Consider the following 26767-nt stretch of genomic DNA (forward strand, 5'->3'; position numbering starts at 1 on the left):
CCTTGCAGATGATCGAGTTGCTGCATTTGGAAAGTCTTGTTTCTTTTATCAAAGATAGAGATTCCATGTCTGGAAACAAATGCTTCATGTTTGAAGTATTAATTTTTATGTCTCCTATTTCGATGAAAAGTCACACACAAAATGATATCAGCCTATGAAACAGAGATGGATTGACTTGGGCTGCATTTCTATTTTTGTTTCAGGTTTCAAACATTGATGTATTTTTCTTTTTATTAATTCCCTTTGGTTCTCAGTGTAAGTGTATTTGGTTAGCATTGTCTCAATGGACCCTCCATCAATCAAATTCTGGCAGTTTTCTTATGGGACTCAAATTTACAAAGGATTCCATGTGGTTTTGAGCTTTAGCTCAACTACTTCAAGAATTCAGGATGCCATTTGTCTTGTGGACAGGGAAATTAGCACAGCAGACCTTAGACAGAGGGTGACACTGTTGGTGTATTGAGATAAGTAATACAATTAAATTAATTGTTTTAACTAGACACTCAGTCAATGCCGCTAGAAATTACAATTGACATTTTCTTGTTCCATAATTGCCTTTTTGTAGCAAAGATTTGCAAATGATCATTACCATTACGTTTATCCATAAATAATCTAAATAGGAATGCAAGCTAATTTCAAAATAATATTTTGAACTGAATGATAATTGGAGGATTTTTTCCCTTGCAAAACAGTAGACATTTTGAACAAAAGTAGTTAACATATCATTAGTTACAACATTCTAACACTCACTTTTACAGTTCATGAATAACCGTAACTTTGGGTGAAATATTTGAGGGAGTTTGCACATGAGGAACCATATCTCAATAAATGCTCCGAAAGACAAACGGTGCTCTATTATATATATGCAAGTTGATATACAAGGAAAACAAAGTAGGAATAATATTCCAACTGCTCACCCACCTGACTCAGCACAGACCAAAACTTTGAGACCATCTGCTTAATACGTGACATTTAACCATAACCAGGGTGGGGGAGGGAGAAAGCAGGCTTGCAAAGTAACTGTCCAAGATTATCCAAGATGTGACTTCTTGTTTCCTCCTGCATAAACCCATATTAAACACTCTAATAATGCTCCTCTATAATGTTATTTCAGTATGCAAAATATTCTCAACACAATTCACTTGGTAATTCAGTCTGATATTTTAAGTATTAAATGTGTTTGATTGCATACATATAAGCTATATTTGCTCTGTCTAAGATATTTGTAGACCTTGAATAATTGTTTTTGCCTTCAGATTAATTTCAGTGATTTTATTCAAGTATTCAAACACTGTAATTTTAAAGATGTGTATTTCAAAGCCTATTTTATGTTTTGGAACACTTGACTGTTCCACAAATTGGTTTTCTTTTATGGCCACAGGAGCTGCTAGTAAATACACAGGAGTAGCAATTCGAAAAGCTGCAGGCAAACTTTCCTTGTTTTAGTTACAGAGCTATTTGTGACTTCATAAGCTGCTGTGGTAAAAACAGTTTTGCAAATCACAGTTTACTTTGCTCTTCTTAAACCTCTGTCTACGTTTAATGTACCGTAACCTGGTTATTGCTCCTACATTATTGCAGGAGAGCATAGTTGCTCCTGTGAGCTATGTATCGGTTTAAATCATAGCAGAATCAAGTTGCTTCAAATCAAACCAAGATAGAATCCTTTAAATCACAATACAGTCAGGTCCATTCTTTTCATAACATTTTACTATGAAAAAGGCGAAATAGAATAATCACTAAGCTATTGAATGTTGCTTTAATTATGAAAGCTTTCCCTCAAGCACAGTTAGTGTTTTTACAAATTATTTAGGTGACACAATTCGAATACCGGATAGCCTTGGGCTCTGGCTGCATTTGGGTCAACCTGTTATGTCTAAGGTGGCCTGAATAGGGAATTTCCAATTATTCTGTTGAATGTGGATGAAACAAAATTGCTCCTATTTCACATCTCTTATAAGTATGATTTCTTGCTTCTATCAAAAAGATTGAGATAACCTGGATGCATCCTCTGTTCTGATAAAAACTGTCACTATCATTTTTTTAAAATAATTCTAATGGCATGGAGCATTAATGAATAGAACAGTGTACAAAAGAGGTTACTGCCAGAGGCTAGGCATGCTGATCAGTATTGTCAGAGAAAACAAACAAAGAAATGGCTGGGAGAACCAAATAGGTGGTCTGAACACAACTGGAGAGGACAAACTTAGTGCATGTGTAATGTACCTTCATCCATTCAAAAAAATTTGAAAGAGCATAGAAGAAAGTGATGCAGTTCCTCCATTGCTCTTCTACCAAAGCTTGTTTCAACTCTGGCTAGATTAGCAAGAAAGATGGACATGCCAATAAGTCATGACATCTGTGCCATAGGGAACAGTGGAAACATGATTGCAGAGCCAATTTGTTCTTAAAATAAAGCAAGGGATAAAATCTAATTTAAGAGGACAATATATTGTGTGAATGTTATATTAAAGTATTCCCAGGTTGGTTCAATAATGTAAAATTGCATTATTTTGGACACTTCAGGAGATTGTAACATTTTTGGTTGCACAATTTTCACTCTAAAATTAATCTGGCCATCCAATCAACCCAGACAGGAAATCAGTCTTTGCGTGTGACCTTCCAACTCACGTCGATATCTGTCTCTGAGAGTACTGAGAATGTGTACTTCAAGAATTTTGCGGGTTGCAACTTGGTCAGGTTGCCTTCTCCATTAGGGCATATTTTAAGTTGAATAGAGCTCCTTAAGTGGTACATTTTACATATTAGCAATATTTTAAGATACAAGGAAATGTGTGTTTTTATCAATAAAACATTTTATTTGCATCAAAAAGTTTTATAACTTGGTTTTAAATTTCATCAGTTGAGGAAGGCGATTATAGACCATGTCTCTGACTCCTTCTTGGATACTACCGTGCCTCTTCTGGTTCTTATTGAAGCTGCAAGAAGTGGAAAGGAAAAAGATATACAGGAATATGGAACTATATTCAGAGAGCATACTAACAAGCTTATAGAGGTACGTGATGAAGCATCAAATCTTCTTTTTATAATTTTAAAAAAGTAAACTCTTGGATGATTCTGCTTAGAGTGTTTCAATCTTATAACTGCTGCATTTATAAAATACTATGAAGCGAACCCTATGTAGAATGTCTAGATTACAATACTTAGTTATATTTTGGCCCAAACCTTAGGAGTTCAGTTTGTATTTCCTTTTAGCAATGTAATGTTTTCAATGTCACTGCTTTCTTTATTTGTAAAAGAAACACGTTTCAATGTAGTTTTTATTGTTAACTAATTCAAGGAATCTTTCAAGACTTCTGAGGACCATTCATTCCAACTGAATGAAAATAATAGTTACAGGATAAAGATCATCAATATTTTGACTGCACTAGAATAAACACATAAGGAACATAGCTTTTTAAGCTTCTGGAATGTTGAATCACTTGGAGAGTAAAATCTATCCTCACATTTGATTTAGCGCCTTAATGTTAGGAAGACATCTCAAAGCGTGCATATTTGTAGGTGCATACTTGCATATTTTTCTTTCATCTATGTTTATATGATAGTTAACTTTCAGACCATTAAGTTTAAATCTTGACTTCATATAATTTCTTAATATGGAAACAATGTTTTAGAATGACAATCATAAATTACATATGGGATCATTTGTTGTTGCTGAAATGAATGTGGCTTTCCCCTATCATAGTTAATATGGAATTAATTTTATCAGTGTTTTATTTAATTATTTAACTCCTCTGCTTATACGAGGGTTACTTTAATGTACACTCCTCATGTTTCATGACTCTGCTTCCTGCTCTCCCCACTCGCAACAGCGTTAAGCTTGATTATTATCTGAAAAGGCTGAAATTATTGTATGATGAAATGTTGCAGCTTCTATGTAACTTATATTCTTAAATATCCAAAACCAATCATATACTTTTAAGCTGTACTATCATCCAAGCACTGACTTTGTGTTCAAAGATTCACTTCATAACTTTCCCAATTTTCTAACCTGAATTGTTTCGGAAATACAATCCGCCAGTTCCAACAATGATTCAGTATAAACAACATAATGTTATCTGCTTAGAGAAAGTTTTTTTTCCATTACTTTGCTTGAATAGTTGATACTTGCTTGAATAGTTCTATTGGAGGTTCAATTACCAAGGTAAAAATAACACTGATAAGGGATAACCTTGTTTTGCTAACATCCATCTCTGAGACCAGACAGTACAGAGGCTTTGGAACACTCCTTCACTACATTAGTATTTGGGAAGTTGAAATGGGATAGCTTTTAACCTATCTGTATGAGTCCATTTCTAGCTTTTTACAGAAGCCAACTCTTTCAGATTTCTTGTTTGTTGGCTCTATACCTAGAACAATTTTATGTGGCTAATGTCAAAAGTTCAACTTTATTAAATACATTTTGTTTCCTCTGGAACGGGATGTGCCTCGGAACATAACTGCGTAGTGTACGTATAGTGTTTAAAATATTCTTCATTTCCTTCTGGTTGTTTGATTGATTGACTAAATGAATCTACATAATCAAATAAATATTTATCCACTTTTTTTCTTTACGTTGATATGCCAATAATATTTTTTAAAGTGATTTGTTTCTGTCAGAAATTCTGTTTCTTCAGAAACCAACGCAATTTCGGTACATACCCGTGGTTTAACTGAATATAACATCGGCAATATGAAATCACTTAAATCCATTCTTGTTTCTTTCACAAGAGAGATGAATTGTTTTCTAAACTTTAAATCCTACTTCCTTCAAAATGCCTACCCTGATCTATCCAATCTAACCTGCTCTAAAATGTAAGGACCTCGGGCATATCTTTGCGTCATTAGAGGCTACATCGAATGCAAGGATTATTATTATTATTATTATTTTGGCAAGATGCTGCTGCATTGTCTAGATAATAACAAGATTCATTCCATTTCTAATCATCATTAACGCATCATATTCTGTTCCTACTCAATTCTATTTTATAGCAGTGCTTCAAGACATCTGTTTTTATGTGAAATACGCTATTTAATGCAAGTTATTATAAAAGATTATGAAACGGGACATGATAAATAGATGTTATTTTATTGCAATCAAAAGATCCCTCAGAGGAGTTTCCCCCACTTTGTTTCTGGTCTTCATGAATAAGATGGTGAATGTCATCAATATTAATGTATTCACTGATACCAAAGTCTGCTGCATGATTGATTCTTTCTCCATGTGTAGATGATAAGCAATCACTGCAGGCAGATGTAGACAAAATTGGACAGGAAGTGTGCAAATGGTGCATTACCTTTAACACTGCAAGATCAAGTCAATCCTGTGAAGAAAGATTGACCATGATATTGCTCACTTATTTCTATGAGTGGCTTTTTTTCTTCAATTTTGTATTCACCTTTTAGATCTAGTTATCACATCTGATCAGTGTTGGAGTGGAAGGCAGTGAAGATGGTCAGGTTTGAAAAATAAATCCTGGCCCTAACTTGATAACTTCAGTGTTTTGCAAAGTCCTCATCCACCTTCTTGAATATTGAAGAAATTTGACCAAATTGTGGATCATATACAAGATTATAACTGGAGCAGAATCAAATTTGTTGCTGCTGCTTAAACTGGATGCTCTTGTTTATACCAGAAGCACAACAGGTTCCTGTGGCTGATTTTTAACAATAATTGCAGAACCTGCTCAGAATACCAAAACCTTTAATTTAAGGAACTCTGTCCCTTTTGATACAAAAGTTCAATCAAGTTAATTGCTCGCTAAAACCTATTAGTCTGTGAGGTGTGTGTAATTTTTAAATATATTTCTCATCTTCAACTACATTCATAATATCCCTTAATCACTTATCTCTTCAGAAAATCAATTAATTGTCTTTTGGCCCTATTCCATACCCTTATCTGTTAATTTATTCTTGTGTTAAAAATATGCCCAAATTGCCTTCTTATCCTATCTTCTGTTCCCAATGATTTGGAACCTTTGGATTACATTGTGCTTGTACACATTTTTTAATTTCTTTCATAATTCTGAAAACTTAACTCAGGTTACCTTGACTGCTTTTTCCAACGAGATCAAGCCCAACTTCCGTACTTTATTAAGAGCAATTATATCCTCCCTATGATTAGGTGATTTGATTTAAGTACATTACCTGATGGTATCTGACCAATACATAACAGCTTGCATTTATAGCGTGGCTTTTTGTAGGGTAACAAAGTCTCAAAGCAGAGGTAGAAACCAAGCAATAAGTGAAAGGAAATTAGTTGTATTTGAGGGTATGATCATCAAAGAAATTATATTCTAGTAATTATAAATTCTAGTAATTATAAATAAAGGATGTAATCTGGAATCTTGAGACTTCAGATGTAGCATTTAACAGAGGAAAAGGAATTGTGTCAGCAAAAAAATACACATTCAATTATTCCCTTCCCCCACCCCGTCCTTACGTTTAAAGAAAGAGATTACCTACCCTGAACATAGCCATTTCATGTAAAACTGCATACAAGTAACAGATGGTCTGAAAAAGACAATCTGTTCTTTATTAAATCCTCTTCAGAGAGGAAGTGCTTGCTTAAGATGAAAACACTTGACTGAACTTTGCTTTTTAATGGAAAGCACGGTGCATACCATCCGTCAACACTTTCCGCTCAATCAAGAATTTAAATTGTGAGTGATGCTTCAACCATTTTATAGGTATAGGACAAAGTAAAACAGTTTTACGTATTAAAAAAAAGCGCTCAGGGATGCTACCCCGTGTGACGGGCGTTATATAAATGGAAGTTGTTGCAAATTGTTGTTAAATGTGTTACTCGGACAGCAACTCTACTTTTTTTTGTGAATTAATATATGAAAGTCGGGAAGATTGCAGTTTGATTCTAAATGACAAATTTGGTCACTAAATATTTGGTAAAATATAAGCCAACAGAGCATTCCACAAAAAATATTGACACCTGGGAGTGAGAATTGATGTGGAGAAAGGGCAGGAAATTGGAAAGAAAGATCTGCCATCATCTGGTAAAATGGTGGAAGAGGATACATAGCCCATTCTTGTTCATGTATTCCTACAATGTGTTTTTTTNAATATAGTTGTATTGTTGTGGTTGCTCCTATACCATATACATTTCCATCAGAGTAAAAGTTCTAGTATTTCAGAGTGGAGTAGCATAACATCACAAATTGCATGCATATCAAATAGTTGATATATTCTTAATCCTGCTCATTTATAACCAGATGGCTCAATCAGTAATGTTCAGGTTCCCAAAATGCTTCAAATATAAGTTTCAAATTGTGATACAGGGAACATATGAATTGTGAGTTGGCAGAGTGAAATAACTGAGAAGTGCTCAGTAATAGAATTGATGCCTTGTGTTACAATATGGAAAATTAATTTGTCTTCCACTGGGCTTTTTAAAATGCTGCCGCCGTTATTTGTGCTTTTAAAAACAAATCATTGAACATTGATTGTGATTTTGAAAACATACATGGAAATAAAAGCAATGGCATTGGGGAAATGAACATGAACAATAATATTTCCATGGTAAATATGTACACTGCAGTATCAAAGTTTGTTCTGGTAAGCTATTGATGCATATTCCAATTATTCTTGAAATGTGTGTAAATATCCTTTCTTAGGTTGATGCCTGTGAATCTATCCATTGATTCTCAGTGCTTATTTTGATTTTATTTGTTGTACAAAAATGGCAGAAATATTTTCAGCACTGAGACACAATCTATTTGGTTGCTTCAGCACAAAGTCCCTTGCGGTTACCTCCCACTGATTCTAATCAATTGTCTCATGTTCCTGCTTTTCTGTTTGTGTATGAGGTTTCGGCTACAACTGTCTTCTTGCAAAAAAATGTCTGTTGGAAGCTCCTCTTAAAATATGGTGTTTACTTCATTTTATTATTACAGGCCTTCCACTTTCTTTAAAAGATCTTTAGAATAAGTGTAGTTTACAGTGTGAAAGGACGAATGGGTGGATATACTGCTATCTAATCTGCTACCTTATTTCAAAAGTTATTTTTTCGGTCAGCCCATTTTCCTAATGGATTTCCCATAGACAGTAATAGGGTAATTGCCAGCAGGATGGTACATTTACTGTCTCACCTCTTCTTTCAAACCACAGTGATGAGTATCACTAAAAGTAGTCTTAATGCTGCACTATCTTTTTTCAAATAAATGTCTGATCTTTATAAGCAAAGCTGGTCATCCTCTGCATGTCGCTAGCCCAGCAATCATTTTATTTTAGTGAATTGGTGTACTATAATGTTGCATATTGTACAGTCTTTTTGAGAGCTGTTAGATTTCTCAAACTATTTCTATTTCTCTCCTCAAAGCTTTAGACAGATATCCCTGAAATAGCATAAATAAAACAGATTAATAACTACAATTAATAAGAAGAATAATCCTTGCAATGTCTCAAAACCCTTTGAGGTTTCCTGTCATAAAAGGTGTTATAACAACTGCAAGGATTGTTGTTATTATTAATTGTAGTCTGTTTTGTACAATACTTTAAGATGCAGATAGATTGTAACAAGTATATTGTAATGGAATACAGTTGCCAATTTGGACAAAGGAAATCCATGAAGTGAACGACCAATCTTAGATTATCGGCAAGTTACACTGGGAGAAGCTTCCTCTTCTTTTTGAATAATGATGTGGGCTCTTTTAACATCCAAGCAGATGGGACCTTAGTTTAGTCTCTCATCTGAAGGATGGCGCCTTACTGCTTGAAATCTTCTGAGCTGACCTCTGCCAGTTAGATAGATTCACTGAGCACCGAATTGACATTCCAAATTGACTCCAATTTCTAACCTCCCCTTCTGACATTTTCCCGAATTCTTATTCAATTTTACTCAACAAATTTGATAAAATATTCTACAAATGTATTGTAGGTTGAGGGTTTTTTATAATTTTGTTTTACATTTGTGTCAATGCATGTTAAGTCACATGAGGCAATGAGCACAATATAAAGTAGTTTAACAGCAAAAACCCATGTTATGCGTTAAATACAATAATTCTACACTTCTTTGGTTACATTTCTATCATCTAGATCTGTTGACTCCATTTTCATTTTCTAATAATGATAAATGTATGCATATCTTTATATAATATATATTATAGTTATGTTAAGTTCAGACATGCATATAAAACTCAGGTGTACCAGGAGCTTAAACCTTATTTGTCAACCAGGTGCCTGGCACTCATGGAAACCCATCACCATGCATAAGAGTATCCACACTAGACCGAAAATTTAGTGGTGTGTCCAAGGATGTCTTGCAAGGGATGTCTTTCCTAAACATTTAGATTAAATGGATCCAAAATTTAAAAAACAAAAGCTGTTAGTGGCAAGAACTTCCTTTACCAAGACAAGGAATTCTGACACACAGAGTTAGGAATTCCACCTGGGTCTAGATTTACCAGCTACGTTATTTACTTAGCATTTCAAAGCATCCAAAATTCATTATATTCTTAAATGCAGCCTTAATTTTGAAGTTGGTTTTCTGTAAGCTCTTTTAAGAGTTACAGAAAACTAGCTCCAACCTTAGCGCTCTATTCAATGATTTGCCGAATTTTGGACTTTCTGAAATGTTAGAAAAATTGAGTAAAACTAGACCCAGGTGCAATATTTCTACAATAGTGACATGTCTTTGATGTATGAATTTAATATTTTTAATGGAAATGGTAGTTTTCAATGAGTCAATAGGCTGTCTGTACCTCAATTCACTTTGATTTAGAGTGTACTGCAGCTTCATTTTTATTGAAGATTTCCTGAAGGGACAAATGTTTTTGCAACATGAACAATGTGATAATAATAATTGTGTTACAGCTTACTTTTTATGTTGCAGCCACTGTTGTGTTGAGAAATTCCTTATTGATGTGTGTGTTTAAAAGGGACGGAATGGCATTTTGGCCTGGATAGGTTGACTTGAATTCACAATTGAAAATAATTTTTTAATGGGAAAAGAAAGTGCTGGTGAGATCTTCCATTGTCACTTAGGCAAAGGTTTTTCTTACAAATTGATTCTTGTTATATAAAAACATTCAATTTTGTTTGTACAAAAATAATAAATAACTCGCATTGTTATACAATATTTTAAGATATAGACTGTAGTATCCATTATTATTAGTGTGTTAATAGTGGTAACAATATGGTTTGTCACTAATATTGTCTCTACTATTAATATATTCATGCTAAAATGGCTTCTCTAACAAATATCCTTTCGTATATTAAGATGAAGATGAAATGGTGAGTTAGTTATCTTTATAGATTCTTTAGGTAAATTATAGAAATTTCATTGCCAAATGTAACGCAAGTGATCTTCCCAACCCAATGTTTTCATTCCTCTGTACTTCACAGTCCTTGAGTATTATTTATCACACAAGCTAAGAGTTCCAATGAGACTTCTAATGTTGTGTAACCTGTGTTAAATACAATATTAGTATACTAGATAGCCTAGGAGTGCAGGAAGCATCCATGCTGCTTGATGATATTGTTTTCTTTTGATGAAAAATTTTGGAAGAAAGAATGTGAGCTTGAAGCAAGTTTATTTATCAGGAGAGACTGATTAATCAGATTTATTAATGAACCAAGGAAGAGACCATACATGTTGGGCAGATTTATTAATCAGCAAAGTAACAGAACCATAAGTTTGCGACAAATGTATTAATTATCTGGAATTATCATTATACAGGACAGACTTTTTAATGAACCTGTAAAAGTACCAGAAGGCATTCCAAATATAATTACAAAATATAGTAAGTCTTTGCTGTGAATCCAAACATCTGCTCAACAACTATTGGGAAATTGTTGCAATTGTATATGTTTCTGAACGTATTGTATATCAAAGACCTATTGGATTTTACAAAGTATTAGTTTTCTGCTGTCACTAAGGAAGTGTCTGTGATAATAGGAACATTTTTGGTAATGACATTCAGTCTACTGTACCTATACTTCTAAATGCAGAATTTTGGAGGATGTTCTCAAATTCAATCTTAATTTGGATACCAATTTTCCCAATTACCGAAAAAGAATTGTGAAAATCCACTTCCAAATCAAAACTTAATTTAAGATGGTTTTCCAAAATTCAGAATGTTAAATATTTTAAGACAATGGCTTTGAAGCTGAGAATGTGAATATTTTTTGGGTTCCAGGTTTGAAAATACAATCTGTTATTTATTCATGAATTGTACTTCAACATTACTCTATGTAAATTGTAAGTTTGCATGTTAAAGTATGACTGGAGAAAAANTATTCTCTATTGTGAAATTTCTGGCATACAAGTACAGTGCTCAAATGAATTGGGCCTCATTTGATTAAGCAAACTTGAAGTACTTACACTGCAGACAGTACAATAAGAGTTAATTAAGTCATAACTTCAGTTTGTCAGGAGTGTACAATACAGTAAATGAACCTTGTGCTGATTAAATGATAGGTATACAGACTGAAGCAATCAAAGCTTAGAAGGCACTTTATTACTGAGGATGGTCTAATCAATTGCAAATTATTGCTATCATGTGTGCTGTGTTCAAGTGCAAGGTAGTATTTTATTAAGAATTGAGGAGAGCAATTCCACTTTTTTNCAACATTACTTCACAGTTTTTTTTACATACAATCCAAGTAACCACAATTAAGGAAGTGTGATAATGAACCCTAATTTGTCAATGCACATTATAATTTAATGTTTAACTCAAATAACTTCTTGAATTTACTTATCGCATTTGAAATGTTCAAACTATAGAAAGTAAAAGCAGTTTTTTTTCTCCCCTGCAGCTTATTCAGTAGGCAGACGAAACACCAAATGCTAAGTAGGAGACCATAAATGATCATCTAGATTTGAGAGATTTATTGAATCCATATATGAAATTGAACATTCAAGTCCATGAATTGAAATAGCTGGAAGAATTGTCACAAAGCACTCATGAGAAGTCAGAAGCCCATTTTCTCATATGTCATCTTCAGTGCATAAAATAGTAAGATATTTTTAACAACGGTTTAGAAAACCAATTAGATTTATTTTGCTATTGTATAATATTCAATCTTTCTCGTAACCAATTATATCCAGCTCATTACTGAAAGGTTATTTTTTCGGGTGAGAAATATATGTCTACATGTTATCCGTAAGAGAATAAACTTAGAAGACAATAAAAGAGATTGTCTAATGACCATTTCTGGTTCTCATCCAAATAGAATCTTCAAGGATGAATGGATTTAATGGATTTAAAAATACTGATATTTCAAAAAACATTGTGTTGTTCCATAATTAAACATTTATATGGCGTAAAATCTTATGGCACGAGCTGAAGAAAGGTCCTGGAGTTCCTCAATCTAACAGACCTCAGCTTTATGAGTATCTGGAGTAATCAGGCCAACACAATAATCAGGTCAATACCATTTTCAAGCCATTTCTTTCATTTTATTTTATTTAAAATTTCCAACTCATTAATGACCATATGATTGGTTAGCGCACCCTCCTCGCAAGCAAGTGGACCCGGGTTCGATTCCCGGGTAGAACAAAACATTTAGCAAGTTCCCTTACTCCACATGCCTGTTTACCTATCAGTAAGTAGGAATCCAGTTGTTAGTGAATTGGCGGATCACTTTTTAGGGGTAATAATCCCTTTTTAAAAAAATCTGATCACTTAGTCCACGACTGTTTGTTGGACACGGCTGGCATGATTGCCTGCAGCTTTTTGTCCACAAAATATACAGTCAATCCATTTTACAATATATTCTGTGAAGTGCTTTGAGGCCTCTCAATGATGTGATAAGGTGTTATTTCAAATTTAAGGATTATTATTATGCATGTTATATGAGCAGATTTGCACCTCTAAAGGGATTTTGCTTTGCCTTGGCACAACTTTAGTTTCTAATTAGGAAATTGTTGCAATTTGCATGAAATTTCCAGACACTGACAGTAATAATAAAACTAATAATCCTTGCATTTGATATAGCGCCTTATCACATCTTCAAGACATCTCAAAGTGCTTCACAGAATATGTAAATTGACTGTACATTTTGTGGGCGAAACATGCTCTTGACCTAAGTCTTTACTCTAACATAACTTTAAATATCATAATGAGGGGTACGTCAGTGCAAAGTCATATTCAAAGTACTGCTTCTCAATGATATCACTTTCTTTTGTGTTAGTTTACATGTAGAAAGCCCAATAATTAACTAGCAGCCCAATTACTACCATTTCGAGGTCTACAATAATTAGGAAAAGGTAATAGCACCACATTGAGTGGTCAGATGAAGATTCACAAGCACAGTTTTTCACGAATTGAGGCCACAACCTCAGCCACGTTATCTTGGGAGAGTTGTTCATTACAGACTTCTTATAGTGAGAGAGAAAATCATCCCCCTGGGTTATCTTTACTAGCTCTTCGTAACCAATAATGTAGTACAGTAGTTTATGCAACAGCACGGTGGCAGATTATACATTTTTTTCCCTTGCATTTGACGTGGCACCTTTCCCATTGGGAACATGACCAAACAGCTTCACAGGATTCGCCGTTAGGTGTAGTGACTGTGCATTCTTTGTAGGTAATATTTCTGCATACAAATATTTCATATTTTTGTACATGATCCAAGAATCCTTTTTTTTAGAATAGTTCTGCTGAACCAGGAGGAGAATGATAGACAGAAAATATCTGAAGATTTTAATTGTGACTTTCTGATCTCTTCACTAATCAGTCCTGCTAAAGACAACAGAATATTCCTATAACAGGATGACTCTAAATAGGATTAGAACAAATCACTGTTCTGCTGTTACTTGCGGCAGTAAGTATTATTTGCCTCGTGGTAATTTGATAGACAGGGAAAAACAAAGATTTCTTGACAAAATTATTGGTTACAGATATTAGCTCAGAAATAACTATCTAATCTATTGTGCCTATTCTAAAATAATTTGGATCTCTTTTGGGAAAGTTACCACTCAGATCTCCCCAAATATAGTAATTATTCTTATTTGCCTCCTTGTAGTTTTACACATCTTCTGCATAGAAGTTGCCATGAGTAGATGTGTGTTGTGAAGTGCACCATCTCTTTGTTTCTTCCCTTTCAGAAGAGATTAATCTTCAGAGTTACTATGAGAACATTTAAAAATTGCTAGATAAAGGTATTTTATTCTTTCACTGATAGTTGACCATAATTTAAATACATATTTCAGTGATACAAATTTATTTTTACCATGAGAAATAAACAAAAGGTTGCCACTTAAATATCAAAAGTGGTGTTTTTCCCAAGCTCATGTGAAAATTGTAGAACTAGCTAATGTCTCAGTCTGCTTCTTGAGGACTGCAATTGTTTTTCAAAATCGCAATGCTAAGTAGCCTCTCTGTATGCTCTAGCAAAATCTGTACTTAACATGAGGAAATAGAGTTGCGTAAGCTTTCTATAAACCCTATATTTATATCAATGAATTATATGTTGTTCATAATTTCTGAATAGCAGGTGCAGACCAGCTTGCTGTGTTGAGTGTTGATTTCACAGCAAACGTAAATATGTCCACCAATCAAAATAATTTTGCACTTTGGTGATGTGCAGATTAATGATGTGCACTTTGGTGATAATGTGGCTCACTAGGACTGGGCAGAATCAAATAAGTGAGGCAACGTTGGTAGAAATCGTCAGTCAATATTCATTGTTTTAAATCTAGTGGAGTAGCTCCCCAGTTTCGATACAGGAACTTGGAATATACCCTTGGAATATACCCTTTTCATTATTAACAGCCCAGATATGTGATAGCTTTGCTTAATATAATATTGAAAAACACAATTTTAGAACAATTGAAATTGTGTGTTTGCTCTCGATTGTTTCTGGTTTGGAACTAGCAGTATAAACCCAGCTTCTAATTCCACATTGCTCTCCTTTCACGAGCAAAGCTGATTTGTTCCTAGCAATATAACCACAGCATAAAAGGCATAAGGGTTCCTATAATAATGATGAAACATACTCTGACATTTTTATTGCTTGGGAAGGTACATTGCAGAAGGAGTCAAATTATTGTCTCAATGTGCAATGTTCTGGAAAACTATAAAACTAACTGCACAGTTGTCTTTCTTTTATCATAATTAGTATTGTGTTTTGGATAATTATGCTCTTGCATCCATAAACAAAGTAGATATAAGACCGGTTTTATTGTATTCCACCAATAAGATTTCAATGTATAAGCGGGTCACTGGATATATTTCTGAAATTCTCAGCAATATAAGTTGAATATATTATCTGACTTTTCCACAAGGTTTTGTTGTACACAGATAAAACCTAATGTACTGTGATACATGGAGCAGTTATGGGTTCACATATTATTGTAATGACTCTAAATTTAGAGCAATATGACTTGAAAAACTTTTAATTCAAAGTTAATAAATAATAAAATAGCACTTCAATGTAGAGTGACTTCCAGTACCAAATTGATTTAACTGTTGGCCTCTATGTCAACCAAACAGAAAGGGACAGAAGTAATAAATGAAGTATTGTGATTGATTAGCAGAATTTGTTTTGTTGCGTGCAACAAGTAGACTAAACCAAAGATTCATAGTTATTACAAGGCTTGTCAAGTACTGCAATTGAATTACAATCCTCTACCCAAGTTCCAACAAAATGAGTATTCCTGATGTCTGGTAATATCTCATCATCCAGTGACATTTTTATTTCCAGATTTCTGGGAGGCAAAGGATGTGGAGAGAGGATCCTATTGTTGTTTATATGACAGGAATAGGGATGACTCGAGACACTCTTCATTGACTGCCATAATCTGGCTCATCACCAGATTAACAGAAAATATACATTCCTCACTTAAAATATAAAGATCACACTCAAGTATTTAATGTGCTCCTACTGGAGTGCTTTGCTTCTAAAAATATACGCTAAATATTTTAAAAGCAAAACTGATCTTTTGTTTATCCTCATGTTTGCCATTTAATCATACCACCATTTAAATACATTACATTAATTAATATATAATGCTATATTAATAATTAGCAACATGAATTGTAATGAGAATGTAATTTAATACTAAATAACAATCCTTATAGTTGATCTAGTGCCTTTCATATCTGAAGGATGCCTTAAAGCACTTCACAGGATTTACTGTGTAAATGTATATGTTGTAGGTGAATGCAGCAGTCAATTTGCTCACAGTAATGTCGCACAAACAACCATAAATTTAATGACCATTTTTATCTGGAGGATTGTAGGCCAGGACATCAGTAGAAACTCCCTTCCCTTTTCGCATATTGCAATGGGATTTTTTAATATCTGCCTAAATCGGTAGACAGTACCTCAGTTCAACCTCTCATCAAAGGACATACCTCCAACAATGCGGCCAGCACTATATTGGAATGTAAGCCTAGACTGCGGGTTTAAAGTAATGATGTGCGGGTTGAACCCACAACCTTCTGACTCAGATGCAAGAATCTTCCCAACTGAGCCAGGCTTATATCCTAAATAGGTTATTGATTTGAACAGCGGTCTATTGTGGAAAAGGTTCATTAATTCCTATCTGTTGTAAACAGAACCAGAATAAAGTTAAACATAGTAAACATTAATACAATGTGCAATAGGCATGATGTGCTTGCATGGAGTGCTGAATAGTTGATATATTTAGTTATACTCATTATGCACAAAATAAATTAATATAAATATATTCATCCATATAATTCCATGAATAATTATACTTTAGAATAATAACTCCAATTTTAAAAAGAAAATATGACTGCATCAGTTTCTTTGATTAATATTCATATGTGAGCACCGTTCCAGGGTCTCACTTTGCAAATGCCATTTCTCATATTTGTTGGTATGGAGACGATTAGTTCTGAGGAATCAACATATGTCACACATTTTTTGATGGTGTGCACTCCAAATGAACCAGATTACACATTAAAATGCAAGGTTAGCAGATGGTCTATATTCATATTATATGCTCTCTCTCTCTTCAATGTTCAGTACAAAGAATTATTTCATTTGTTCCACATTCTGAATGTTCAAAAAGGAAAGACTTTTTAGCTTTCCTTTATAAAAATAATGATTTCTTTAAAGCATGGATTAAAAGTACCTACGTTTTACTGTTTAAAAATAATTATTTTCATCATTAGATTGTCACACACAAATGAGTCAAAAATTTAAGATATGGAAATACAGTGAACTCCTGATAATAAGCCCTGGCTTATATCATTGTGCTGTCAATATCCTGGCTGCTTCCCATGTAAAATGTCAATAAGGGGCACACTTTTTTTCATCACTTGCTTACAACATACATTCTATACATCCCAGTAAGTAAAATATTAGATATATCTTCCGAACAAATGTGCCTGCACCGCTCAGTCAGCCTCTCAGTGAACTCTCGGATGAGCGGACTGATACCGTGGGAAAAGGTTGCCCTCGATTCTTATTTGCATACAAAGCTTTACAACGCCGTCTACGGCCTCGCCCCACGCTACCTCTGTGAGCTCCTAACCCCTTACCAACCCGCCCACTCCCTCCGCTCAGCCGGCTCCGGCCTGCTCCACGTTCCCCGACCCACATGCCCCACCATTGGCAGGAGAGCCTTCAGTCACTCCGACCCCAACCTCTGGAATTCCATCCCTCAATCACTCCGTCTCACCCCCTCCTTAGCCTCCTTCAAGTCCCGCCTCAAGACCCTCCTCTTCGACCATGCCATCGGTCACTTCCCTTCCCCTCCCCTTCCTTCTCCCCCCTGACCCCAGCTTGGGTCAGAAATACTATACAAATGTAATCTTGTTGTTGTTGTACTGCATTATTGTCACATTGAAACAACTCAAAGCACTTCACAGATAATTACTATCAAGTGTTTCGACTGTTATTCATTAAGTATGGTGCCCATTTGTGCCAGCAACTTTCCATAAACAACCAGCAAGTGAACATCAACTCATCCCACGTTGTCAAGTTGAAATGGCAAGATGTTTCTCAAACCCATGTGCACAGAAAGCTTTTTAGTGTTGATGTTATGAAATTTGGTGATCTTTACATTTTAAGTTAACATAAATACCAATGGCAAAAAAGTGACAAACGTTTAATCATTTATATGTATTTGTATGTGTCAAATCCTACTTTAAATTTGTTATCATCTATGACACTAGCTATTCAAAGGACTCAGGTTCTCTGAACAAATTCTGCTCTTCTCCTAGTCGTATTCAAGGTCATTCATCTCAAATGTATCGCATTTCAATATGACTGATTACTACGTAAAATTGCTCATCAGCTCCATTGCCCATGGAGTCTCCCAGTTTACACTCAATTTGAACCATCATATCAAAAACAGTCTATTGGCAAAGTAGTTGGTAAATACCAGCAAACATAGTTCCTAGAACTCAATTTCCTGCAAAAGTGGAAAATTAAGATCTTTGCATATCCATAAAATTCATACAAATTTGCACTCATCTGGAAATCAAACTTTGAGGAAACCATTGTTTCACATAAAATGATTCTATTGTAGGTAGATGATGAAGTTAAGCTGGTATGTTGTAACTCAATGACTTTATTCTCTATCTCTATTCTCTTTCATAGTCATATAAATAATACATTCTAAGGACATGAGACTGCTAGGCATGTCAGAGCATAATTGAACTAAAAGTACAGATTCAAATTAACATCTAAGAATAGGGAGATTTAATTTTCTTTTACTAAAATTGAGAAAGTCTTGATCTTAAAAGAGTGAGAAGTTCAAACTTCTATTGCTCAAGGAGAAATACAGCAGTTAGAAAATTAATATATGGGTTTCACTCTGGAGAGGGAACAAGTCATAGTACAAATGGAAGCATGATTAGAAATTCTGTTGGTTCTAAAGGTTGACTTAGTGATGATATTAAATGGCAATTATAAATAAGGATATAATCAAATTGAGATTGGCAATGATGCGTATCAAATCAATCAAGCTTGTCTCTCAGTTTCTATGGCAGAACGTGTGGCTATTCAATTCAAATCTTTACCTAAAACCAATTTTCTCTGACAAACTTCTTTGACAATTATCAAAACGTTTTAGAGTAATGATTCCTTACAGTTATAATTCCTGTGCAACTGTCTTTTAACAACTTGTATAAAGTTCAAAAGAGATGAAAAATTATCTAATCCTGTGTAAATACAGTATGTCTTGCTATGAGTTGATTTAAAAAAATTCTGTAGTATCTGTAGGGTGAATAGAAAATTCTTTCACTATTATTAACAATTATTTAAAAAGAAAATTATCTTACTATTGGATATTAATCAAAAATAAAGCTCTCACTCAAATACAGTATAGACCCCAACCAGTCTTTATAACCTGTTCAAATGTAATTCTATTGCCTTCAATTTTAAGGAAAACATCATACCCTGTTGTAACTATTCCAATGCAATTTGAAAGTATCAACATCTTTACAACAGAAATCGAGTGTATTTGTTGTATAACCGTGGAAGAGTAATATGTGTCTGCCTTTTATAAGCCCCTTGTTGTTTGTTATTTGTATCATCCTGTAGCTCATGACAGTAATGCAGTCAAATGGGTCATAAACCATGGGTTGGGATCTTGTTTCACCCTCTAATTTGTAGTGAAAGATTCTTGTCTTGTTGTGAAGGATATTAAAAGCAGTACTCAGTTGGTTCAACTCATATTTTTGATTTGAATGCAGCACTCAATAGTGGCTACACACAATAATGCTGGATTCTTTATAGGTAGTACAGCTGTGTTCTATTTTTCCTCTTATATTCGCACACCTTTGCAGCAGTTTGGGTGAAGAAGACTGTTCAGCCCATTTTTTTACACTCTTCCAGAAGACTGAAACTCTTACTGTCCTCCCATAGCCACGTCAAGCTATTTCTTCAATGAGTCCAGCATCCCGGGCTCAACAATCCTTCTTGATAACCTGTTTCAGTTGTTAGTTACTTTTTGGGTAAAGAAATAATTGCCAGTCTTTGTTCTGAAATTGTCTTTTGCTACCCTGAATATGTGCTCTTCTGTTCTTCCGCCTGGTGTATATGTTGTTTTGGATTTCATTTTTCAATCTCATTTGAAATCTTATACATCTCTACAAGGACCCCTTTGAGATTTCCCTTTTCTGAAGAGCTCTAACAGGGTCTATTTTGCTTTTGTTTTTATTCTTAACTTCGACCCTTCCTGATCAACAGCTCTACTGCAGCTTTCCCTCCTCCAAATCTAGATGATAAAAGACAAGAATAGAAACCTAACTGTTTTCAGATTCTTGTTTTCACTTGTTCTGGATTTTTTTAAAATCTGAAATTCTGCTGTACTATTTATTCACATTGTTTCTCCATCCTTTTTTTTAATTTGAGGAGAAGCAGATAATTTAATTCTTTATGATGTCTGATTTTCTTTAGCTTTTATGGTTCTCTTGTAACTTCCTTTTCCAGTATTCTTTTTACTTTTATTTATTTGTTTCCTTCTCTGCTTCATCCCAATCTTGCTTGATCCCTCTTATAGAGCAGTGCATGGTTTTGTTAATCTCCTACCCACAGTGGTGCTATGCCCATGATTTCACTACAAGTTGCAGTATCACAACATTGCCACATTCTACGATATCTCAATCCTCTCTAAAAATTTGCTATTGTATTAACAGGGAGGCTGTCTGGAAATTCTGCCTAAATTACAGTTGAGAGTTTGTCAAAACTTAGCAGACAAATCTCACCAGTTATTGTTATTGTTTAAATGGGTGCTAGAAATTGTGAAAATTGCTCTATCTTGGGAATTTCATACATTTCATTGCCAATGAGAAGCAATGCTCCATCTCCAGCAATTTCTAGTATGGACCAATATATATCCATTATAGTTACCAAAAAAAGAGGTTATTTGCCATTAAATATTCCATTAAATGACCCAAGTTAGCTCAACACATCAGCTTTGTTTCTTCATCTTTATTCCACTGGCTAGGAAATGCTTTATTACTCATTGCATCAGATATAATAGATATAGATTCAGATTGGCAATTCAACAGTTTCAATTATTCAGCTTTGTTCAAATGTAAATCGTAATGTTCAGAGCAGAATACGCAAGCTTTACATTACTGGTTCACAGTTTTATATCTTCCCCGGAGGAGAAGAAAAAAACCACAGCCCCCTTTGACTGTGAAACTCCACCTATTGGAAAGCATGGAACTGCAAAAATCTATTCTACCAAGCCCATTCCTTCTACTTCACATAAGGCTATCACGTCATCAATATTACCTCAGCTTATTTCTGGGGAAAACCACAGAATTGAGAATTTCTGAACCCCAAAGTCAATTGATCAATAACTCCATAATATTACTTAATTCTTACATTTCTACTATTGCAACCTCACCAATCTTTTTATCCACCAATAACTCCAGAAGTGCTTTCCGAATCCTTTATCGGTTCTGTAAAAATCAGGGGACACAGAACTGTCCATTGTGGAACTATACTAGTCACTTCTTCAAGATCAAAAAAATCAACACCTTTCTGTTTCTAATTTTACATCTAATTGAATCAGATTCTTCTAATTTAGTTCTCCGAAACTCCCAGTGATCTCACTTATTTTGCAATCTTTGCCTTGTGTGAGTTTCCAGACCCCTCAAGGCTGACAATAGGTCTATGTAAGATAATTTTACAACTTTATCATTGAAGGCCACAATGGCAAATCCTGTTCTTGTATAATACATGATGTTAACAATCCAGCACTTGTCTGGAGAATTATACATTGCTTTGAAAGGCTCATTGCATGGAGTTGCAGATTAGTATTCATCTTTAAGAGTTCATTATTTAGTATATTTTTTCTCAAGCTCTTCTGGCTATTTCTTGGTTGAAGAATATTGATTCAGAAGTCTGCTTAAAAGTTAAGCAAACTTTAAACTCATGGTCAATGATTTGTTTGGACAACCTCACAGGAAAAAATAAGCAGGTTTTGGAGGACTATAAAGTAGCTTATTTTAAAGTTGATAATCCAGTACATTTAAAAATAATTACATGCAACTTTAACTCATTATAATCTCAAACTCCAGCTCAGTCTTTCTAAAATGGTTTGAGATATAACAACAACAACCTGGATTTATATAGCACCCTCCACGCCGGACGGCGTCTCAGAGCGCTTTACAGTAACGGATCCCGGGGCCGAACCAGGGGACTTATATATGCATATTTCCAATGTGATAGGTGATATATAGGTAGTGAAAAGATTGATGATAGATAGATAGATCGATAGATCGACAGGCAGGCAGGCAGGCAGGCAGGCAAACAGACAGACAGATAGGTAATATGTAGGTCTCGGTAGTCCAGATGCTGAGACACAATACTCCAGGGCACTGCTGAAGACAGCACAGCCAGCCTGGCTCATCGGCAGGACCTGGAATGGCAGACCAGTCACTAGGGGCAGGGACTCCTCCCACTCAGCTCCTGTTAACTCTGCAAGCTAAAGCCCTAACAGGTAGGGTGGTCCTAGATGGACACGCAGTGGGGAACCTTGCCAGACAATGCTATCAATGGCAAGCTATGCGATTTTAGCTGGTTAAATTCCAGCAGTTACCCCAACACACACTCTGGGGTCCCCAAGCCTTTGCTCTTGCCAACCTGCACCTAATACTTTCCAGAACTAGATAAGCTGGATGTGTGCCTCTAGGGAGAGAATGTGCATACCATTCAAACAATTTATTCTTAAGTATGGTGATGGGTTTCCCATGTGTCAGATACCCGGCTGACACCCAAAAAAGGAAATGCTCAAGATGCTTCCACATTGCAGATGTAAATCAACAAAAGTTATTTTCCTATTTCATGGAGGCGCACTTGTCACTGAGTTTTATTCATAATGAGATCTAAATTATTACTTTCTCCAAGCTAATCTTTGCCTAACACATCTTGCAATGGACTTCAGTCATGTTGTCATATACCTTCAATCATACTGTCATATCCAGCTGCCTTTGCCCTTGGCTGCTGACAGTTAAAGAATAAATACAGTAGTCATATGGTGCAGAAAAGTCTGATGTTTCAAGGTAAGTAAACTAAAATAATTGTCTTACATTATTGTAGAAATGACTATTAATCCATTATAAAAATTAATGACAGTATTATTTTATAGAGATGCAGTAATTTATACAAATACAATCTGATACTTTCATGCTTATGCAGAGAATTAAAGATTTGCAATGCACGTCTGCAGGATTGAATGCTTTGAGACTTTGGATATTCAGTGTGGGAAGTGAATTTAAGACATTAGAAATGACAAATTTCTAGATATTAAAATGTTGTTTAAGTTAATGAAACCGAGTTGTTTCCTGCACAAACATTATGTTATACAAACTGTAAAATACACCCTGCATGTTCCTAATTAGCAGATAGGCCTTGCTGTGCAAACCTTGTAATGCCTTTTGAATGTGCTTCATTCAAGATAAGAGACCAACCTCACAAAATACAAAGATGTCCACACATCTCTGTCTACTTGGAGATACAAACAATTCATCAAACAGCTTGGGGTTAATTGAATCAGGATCCTTTACTAAGAAGCAAACCACAGGCAAATGATGATAAGTTAATCAATAAATGTATCTGGAATTTAGAATTAAGATACCATTTGAGCCTAAAGTGTTAAGAGGCTAATCGTTAGACCACAAAACCAAGATTTTTTGAATCATCTGAAGCCTTAGGGAAAGATCATTATCAATCTGTGATTTTTTTTTGTTCAATGATTGGGGGCAGTGTTGTATCAGAGTTCAATACTTCTGACCTCTTGGTCAAGGCCATTTACAATCAATGTAAACTAAGGGCCACTCTTGTATTTTTTTAGTCCTGTTGAGTCCTGAATTTAATTAGAACCAAAATAAGATGTAGAACAGCCTACCAACAGTAACAACAACTTACATTTATATAGCAGCTGATGAGGGGGAATCCAAGTTCAAGGAAAATTGCTTTAACTTCCAATATCTATTAGTATTTTACAACAACGCCCTTCCAGTGGAGTAGCGTCCCAGACCGCTCGATTTTAGCATTGTCCAACTAAAGTAATGAGTAGAAGGAAGTGTAAATCAGGCTACTTACTCTACATTACTTTACTGCTGGAAGCGATACTGTTTGGTTTCAATAGTGTAATCTGGACATAAACTGCACTTAAAAGATAATTGATGTTGTCTTTCTGAGTTTGAGTAAGTGAACCAAAAATAAGACACTCTCTGTCCTACAAAAAAAAAGCAACTACTCTTGCTAAACATAGGCAGGAAATAGAGAGCACACAAACAGGAGCTGTGAAATATGATTTGAACCTCGTAAGGTGGGTAACCCACAAATCCAAATCATACTTTCTATTCTACACACGCATTTAGAGAAAATAGTCTGTTGGCTACGAGTTTGAATTTAGATGAGAACTAAATTGAAGGGTAAGCGAAGGAGAAGTTCAGGTGGAATCACAGATGGTATTATTTTGTTCTTCCCACTGTACTTTCCTTAATGGTGGTGCTTCTAGCAAACAGGATTGTGAATATTGGGTTATGAAATTCTCAGCAGACAAACCTCAAATTCCAAGCTTGCAAAGTTAAAATAAAAATAAATATCTGATGTGCAAAACAGCGGCTGGAAAGTTGGGATTGAGAACTTTAGATTCCCAGTTTGCCAACCGTGAATTTCACAATTCGATATTCACAAAGTGCAAGTTGCAAATAAAGCAACAAATCTGATTTGAGGATACATCATTGAATTCTAGACTCCATTGTCTCTATGTAACATGGAAAATGTTTGTTCAAGATGTTATTAAAGTATGATATTACAATTGATTATCTTTGCGAGTCAGAATTTTAAAGACTTGCCTCATGGTTGAATTGGGCTTTTATATACTCTCAATAAAGTTGCATCAGAAAATATTCTCTGTAGTAGTTGAAGAGATGTATTCTCTGGTTAGAACAGCTTGACATTCATAGTTGTCCTTTCCACTTGAGGTGTTGGTATTATTTCCTTTGACTAAGTTATTTAGAACAGGTTTCTTCAATTTTAGGCAAAGTGAGACAAAATTACTTTGGTTTCATTAAGTAACTAACACAAAAAGAGATTTTGCTGTCTGCTTCATTGGCTCAATCGGGTTAGATTAAGAACAGTATGGTTACTCCTCCCTTCCCCCCAGGATCCCAAAGACACGTTTGAATGATTAAGTGTTAATGATGAAAATTGCTGCACAGATTTTTGTTTTTTCAAAATTGAGTAGAGGCTATAAAATATTAGAATTAAAACTCTCAATCCTGATTTTAAATCAGATTAGGATTAATTGTAAATGGTTTGTAATTGCTTAAGTAAATTCTTTAAATGTGAAATTTATTAAAACTACTCAGAAGCCATGAAAACTTTCCATCTCATGGTTTCTTCATTTTCTTATTACAGGTGGCTAATCTTGCTTGCTCAATGTCAACTAATGAGGAAGGAATCAAGATTGTTCAGATAGCAACGAACCGCATTGAAACTATGTGTCCTCAGGTATGGAATACTAAAATGCATAATTTAAAATAAATACTTAATATTTTAATGAAAAATTACATGGAGAGTGCTAAAAGCAGATACTGAGAATCTGTGGTAGAACATTGCTGGGTAGTTACACCACTTAACTGTAAGGGAAAGAACATTGATCAAGCCTAACTATTTCTATTTTAATTAACATGATCTATGCAACATCTTTTCTTTAAATCATGCATGAACTTATTCTGTGCTTGCAGCCATCTTATGGATTCATGCGTGAGTGAAAGGAAAATGACACTCTAATTATTTAGTTATTTTAAAATACTTCAAACAAATCTTTCTCATTGAATAATTTAATACCAAAAGAATTGCCACTGATCATTATGGAGCAAATGTTAACTTCCAAAACATTATTCTATTATTTCTATAAATATTTATTTTATAGAACAAATGATAAAAGCAATGCTACTGTTTTTCTTTCCTTAAGTATTTCCCCAGAGAGGTAGCTTTTAAACTTCAGCTAGAAGGGGAAAGGTAAGGTGCAGAATGTTAATACATTGATAAGGTCCAATTGCAATTGCAACATAGATGACAGTCACTTTATTTCCATTGTTCCAAAGATAGATTGTCCTGAAAAGAACAGTCCAGCAAAATGAACACCACAGTTAACTTTTCATGGTTGTATTAGTTAACTATGAATTTCTAAACCACAAAAATATGAAAATAAAGTAGAAGATAAAGTTGAGCATATTTAAGTAGTTGACATTTATTCAAGGAAATTCATACCCATTTTACATTATCAATCTTAATTTGGCATAAATATGTACTACTTTGTCAAAAACACATTTTTGACGTGAGATCAATTATGTCACTATTTTCAATTATTTTTATAATGCATACATGCCTTTATGCTATCTTCTATTCCAAAGAGTGAAAAAGTATATTGACTCGAAGAAAAAACGGCAGCATGTTACTTTTATAGGTAGCTACATTAGTTTCATGTTACTTGAACACCCATCAACTCTTACACCGACAATGTATTGGCTCTTCACAGTACTATACCTGTTCATTTTCAGGCATTATCTAGTAGAATGGCGGTACAGGCTCGAGGGGCTGAATGGCCTACTCTTGTTGCTATGTTCCTCACTTTGATTTGTCATTTAAATTCATCACTTTTTATTAAACCCAAAAATAAATCGTTTGGCTTGGCTCAACATGGATACGACTTTGCAGCAATATTTGGTGCAGGAATGGACCCAGCTGTCCCTTTGGAAAAAGCTGATTGAAATTGAAGATGACTGTTGTTCTTTGATGCAGACATTCAGCCACCCTGTAGCCATCTTGTTGATTTTATGTTTATATAAAACATTTGCCT

General features: G+C 34.6%; 1 protein-coding gene across 1 annotated transcript in view; it reads left to right on the plus strand.

The window, feature by feature from the left end:
- Positions 1 to 26767, plus strand: part of LOC103181072 (catenin alpha-3) — a 245557-nt gene that overhangs the window by 133857 nt on the left and 84933 nt on the right. The window contains exons 9-10 of the mRNA XM_007897286.2: positions 2864 to 3016; positions 25321 to 25413. Of these exons, the coding sequence (XP_007895477.2) occupies positions 2864 to 3016; positions 25321 to 25413 (246 nt within the window). The remainder of the gene's footprint in view (positions 1 to 2863; positions 3017 to 25320; positions 25414 to 26767) is intronic.

This window comes from Callorhinchus milii, unplaced genomic scaffold (genome assembly GCF_018977255.1).
Source record: "Callorhinchus milii isolate IMCB2004 unplaced genomic scaffold, IMCB_Cmil_1.0 Scaffold7, whole genome shotgun sequence".
Lineage (NCBI taxonomy): Eukaryota > Metazoa > Chordata > Chondrichthyes > Chimaeriformes > Callorhinchidae > Callorhinchus > Callorhinchus milii.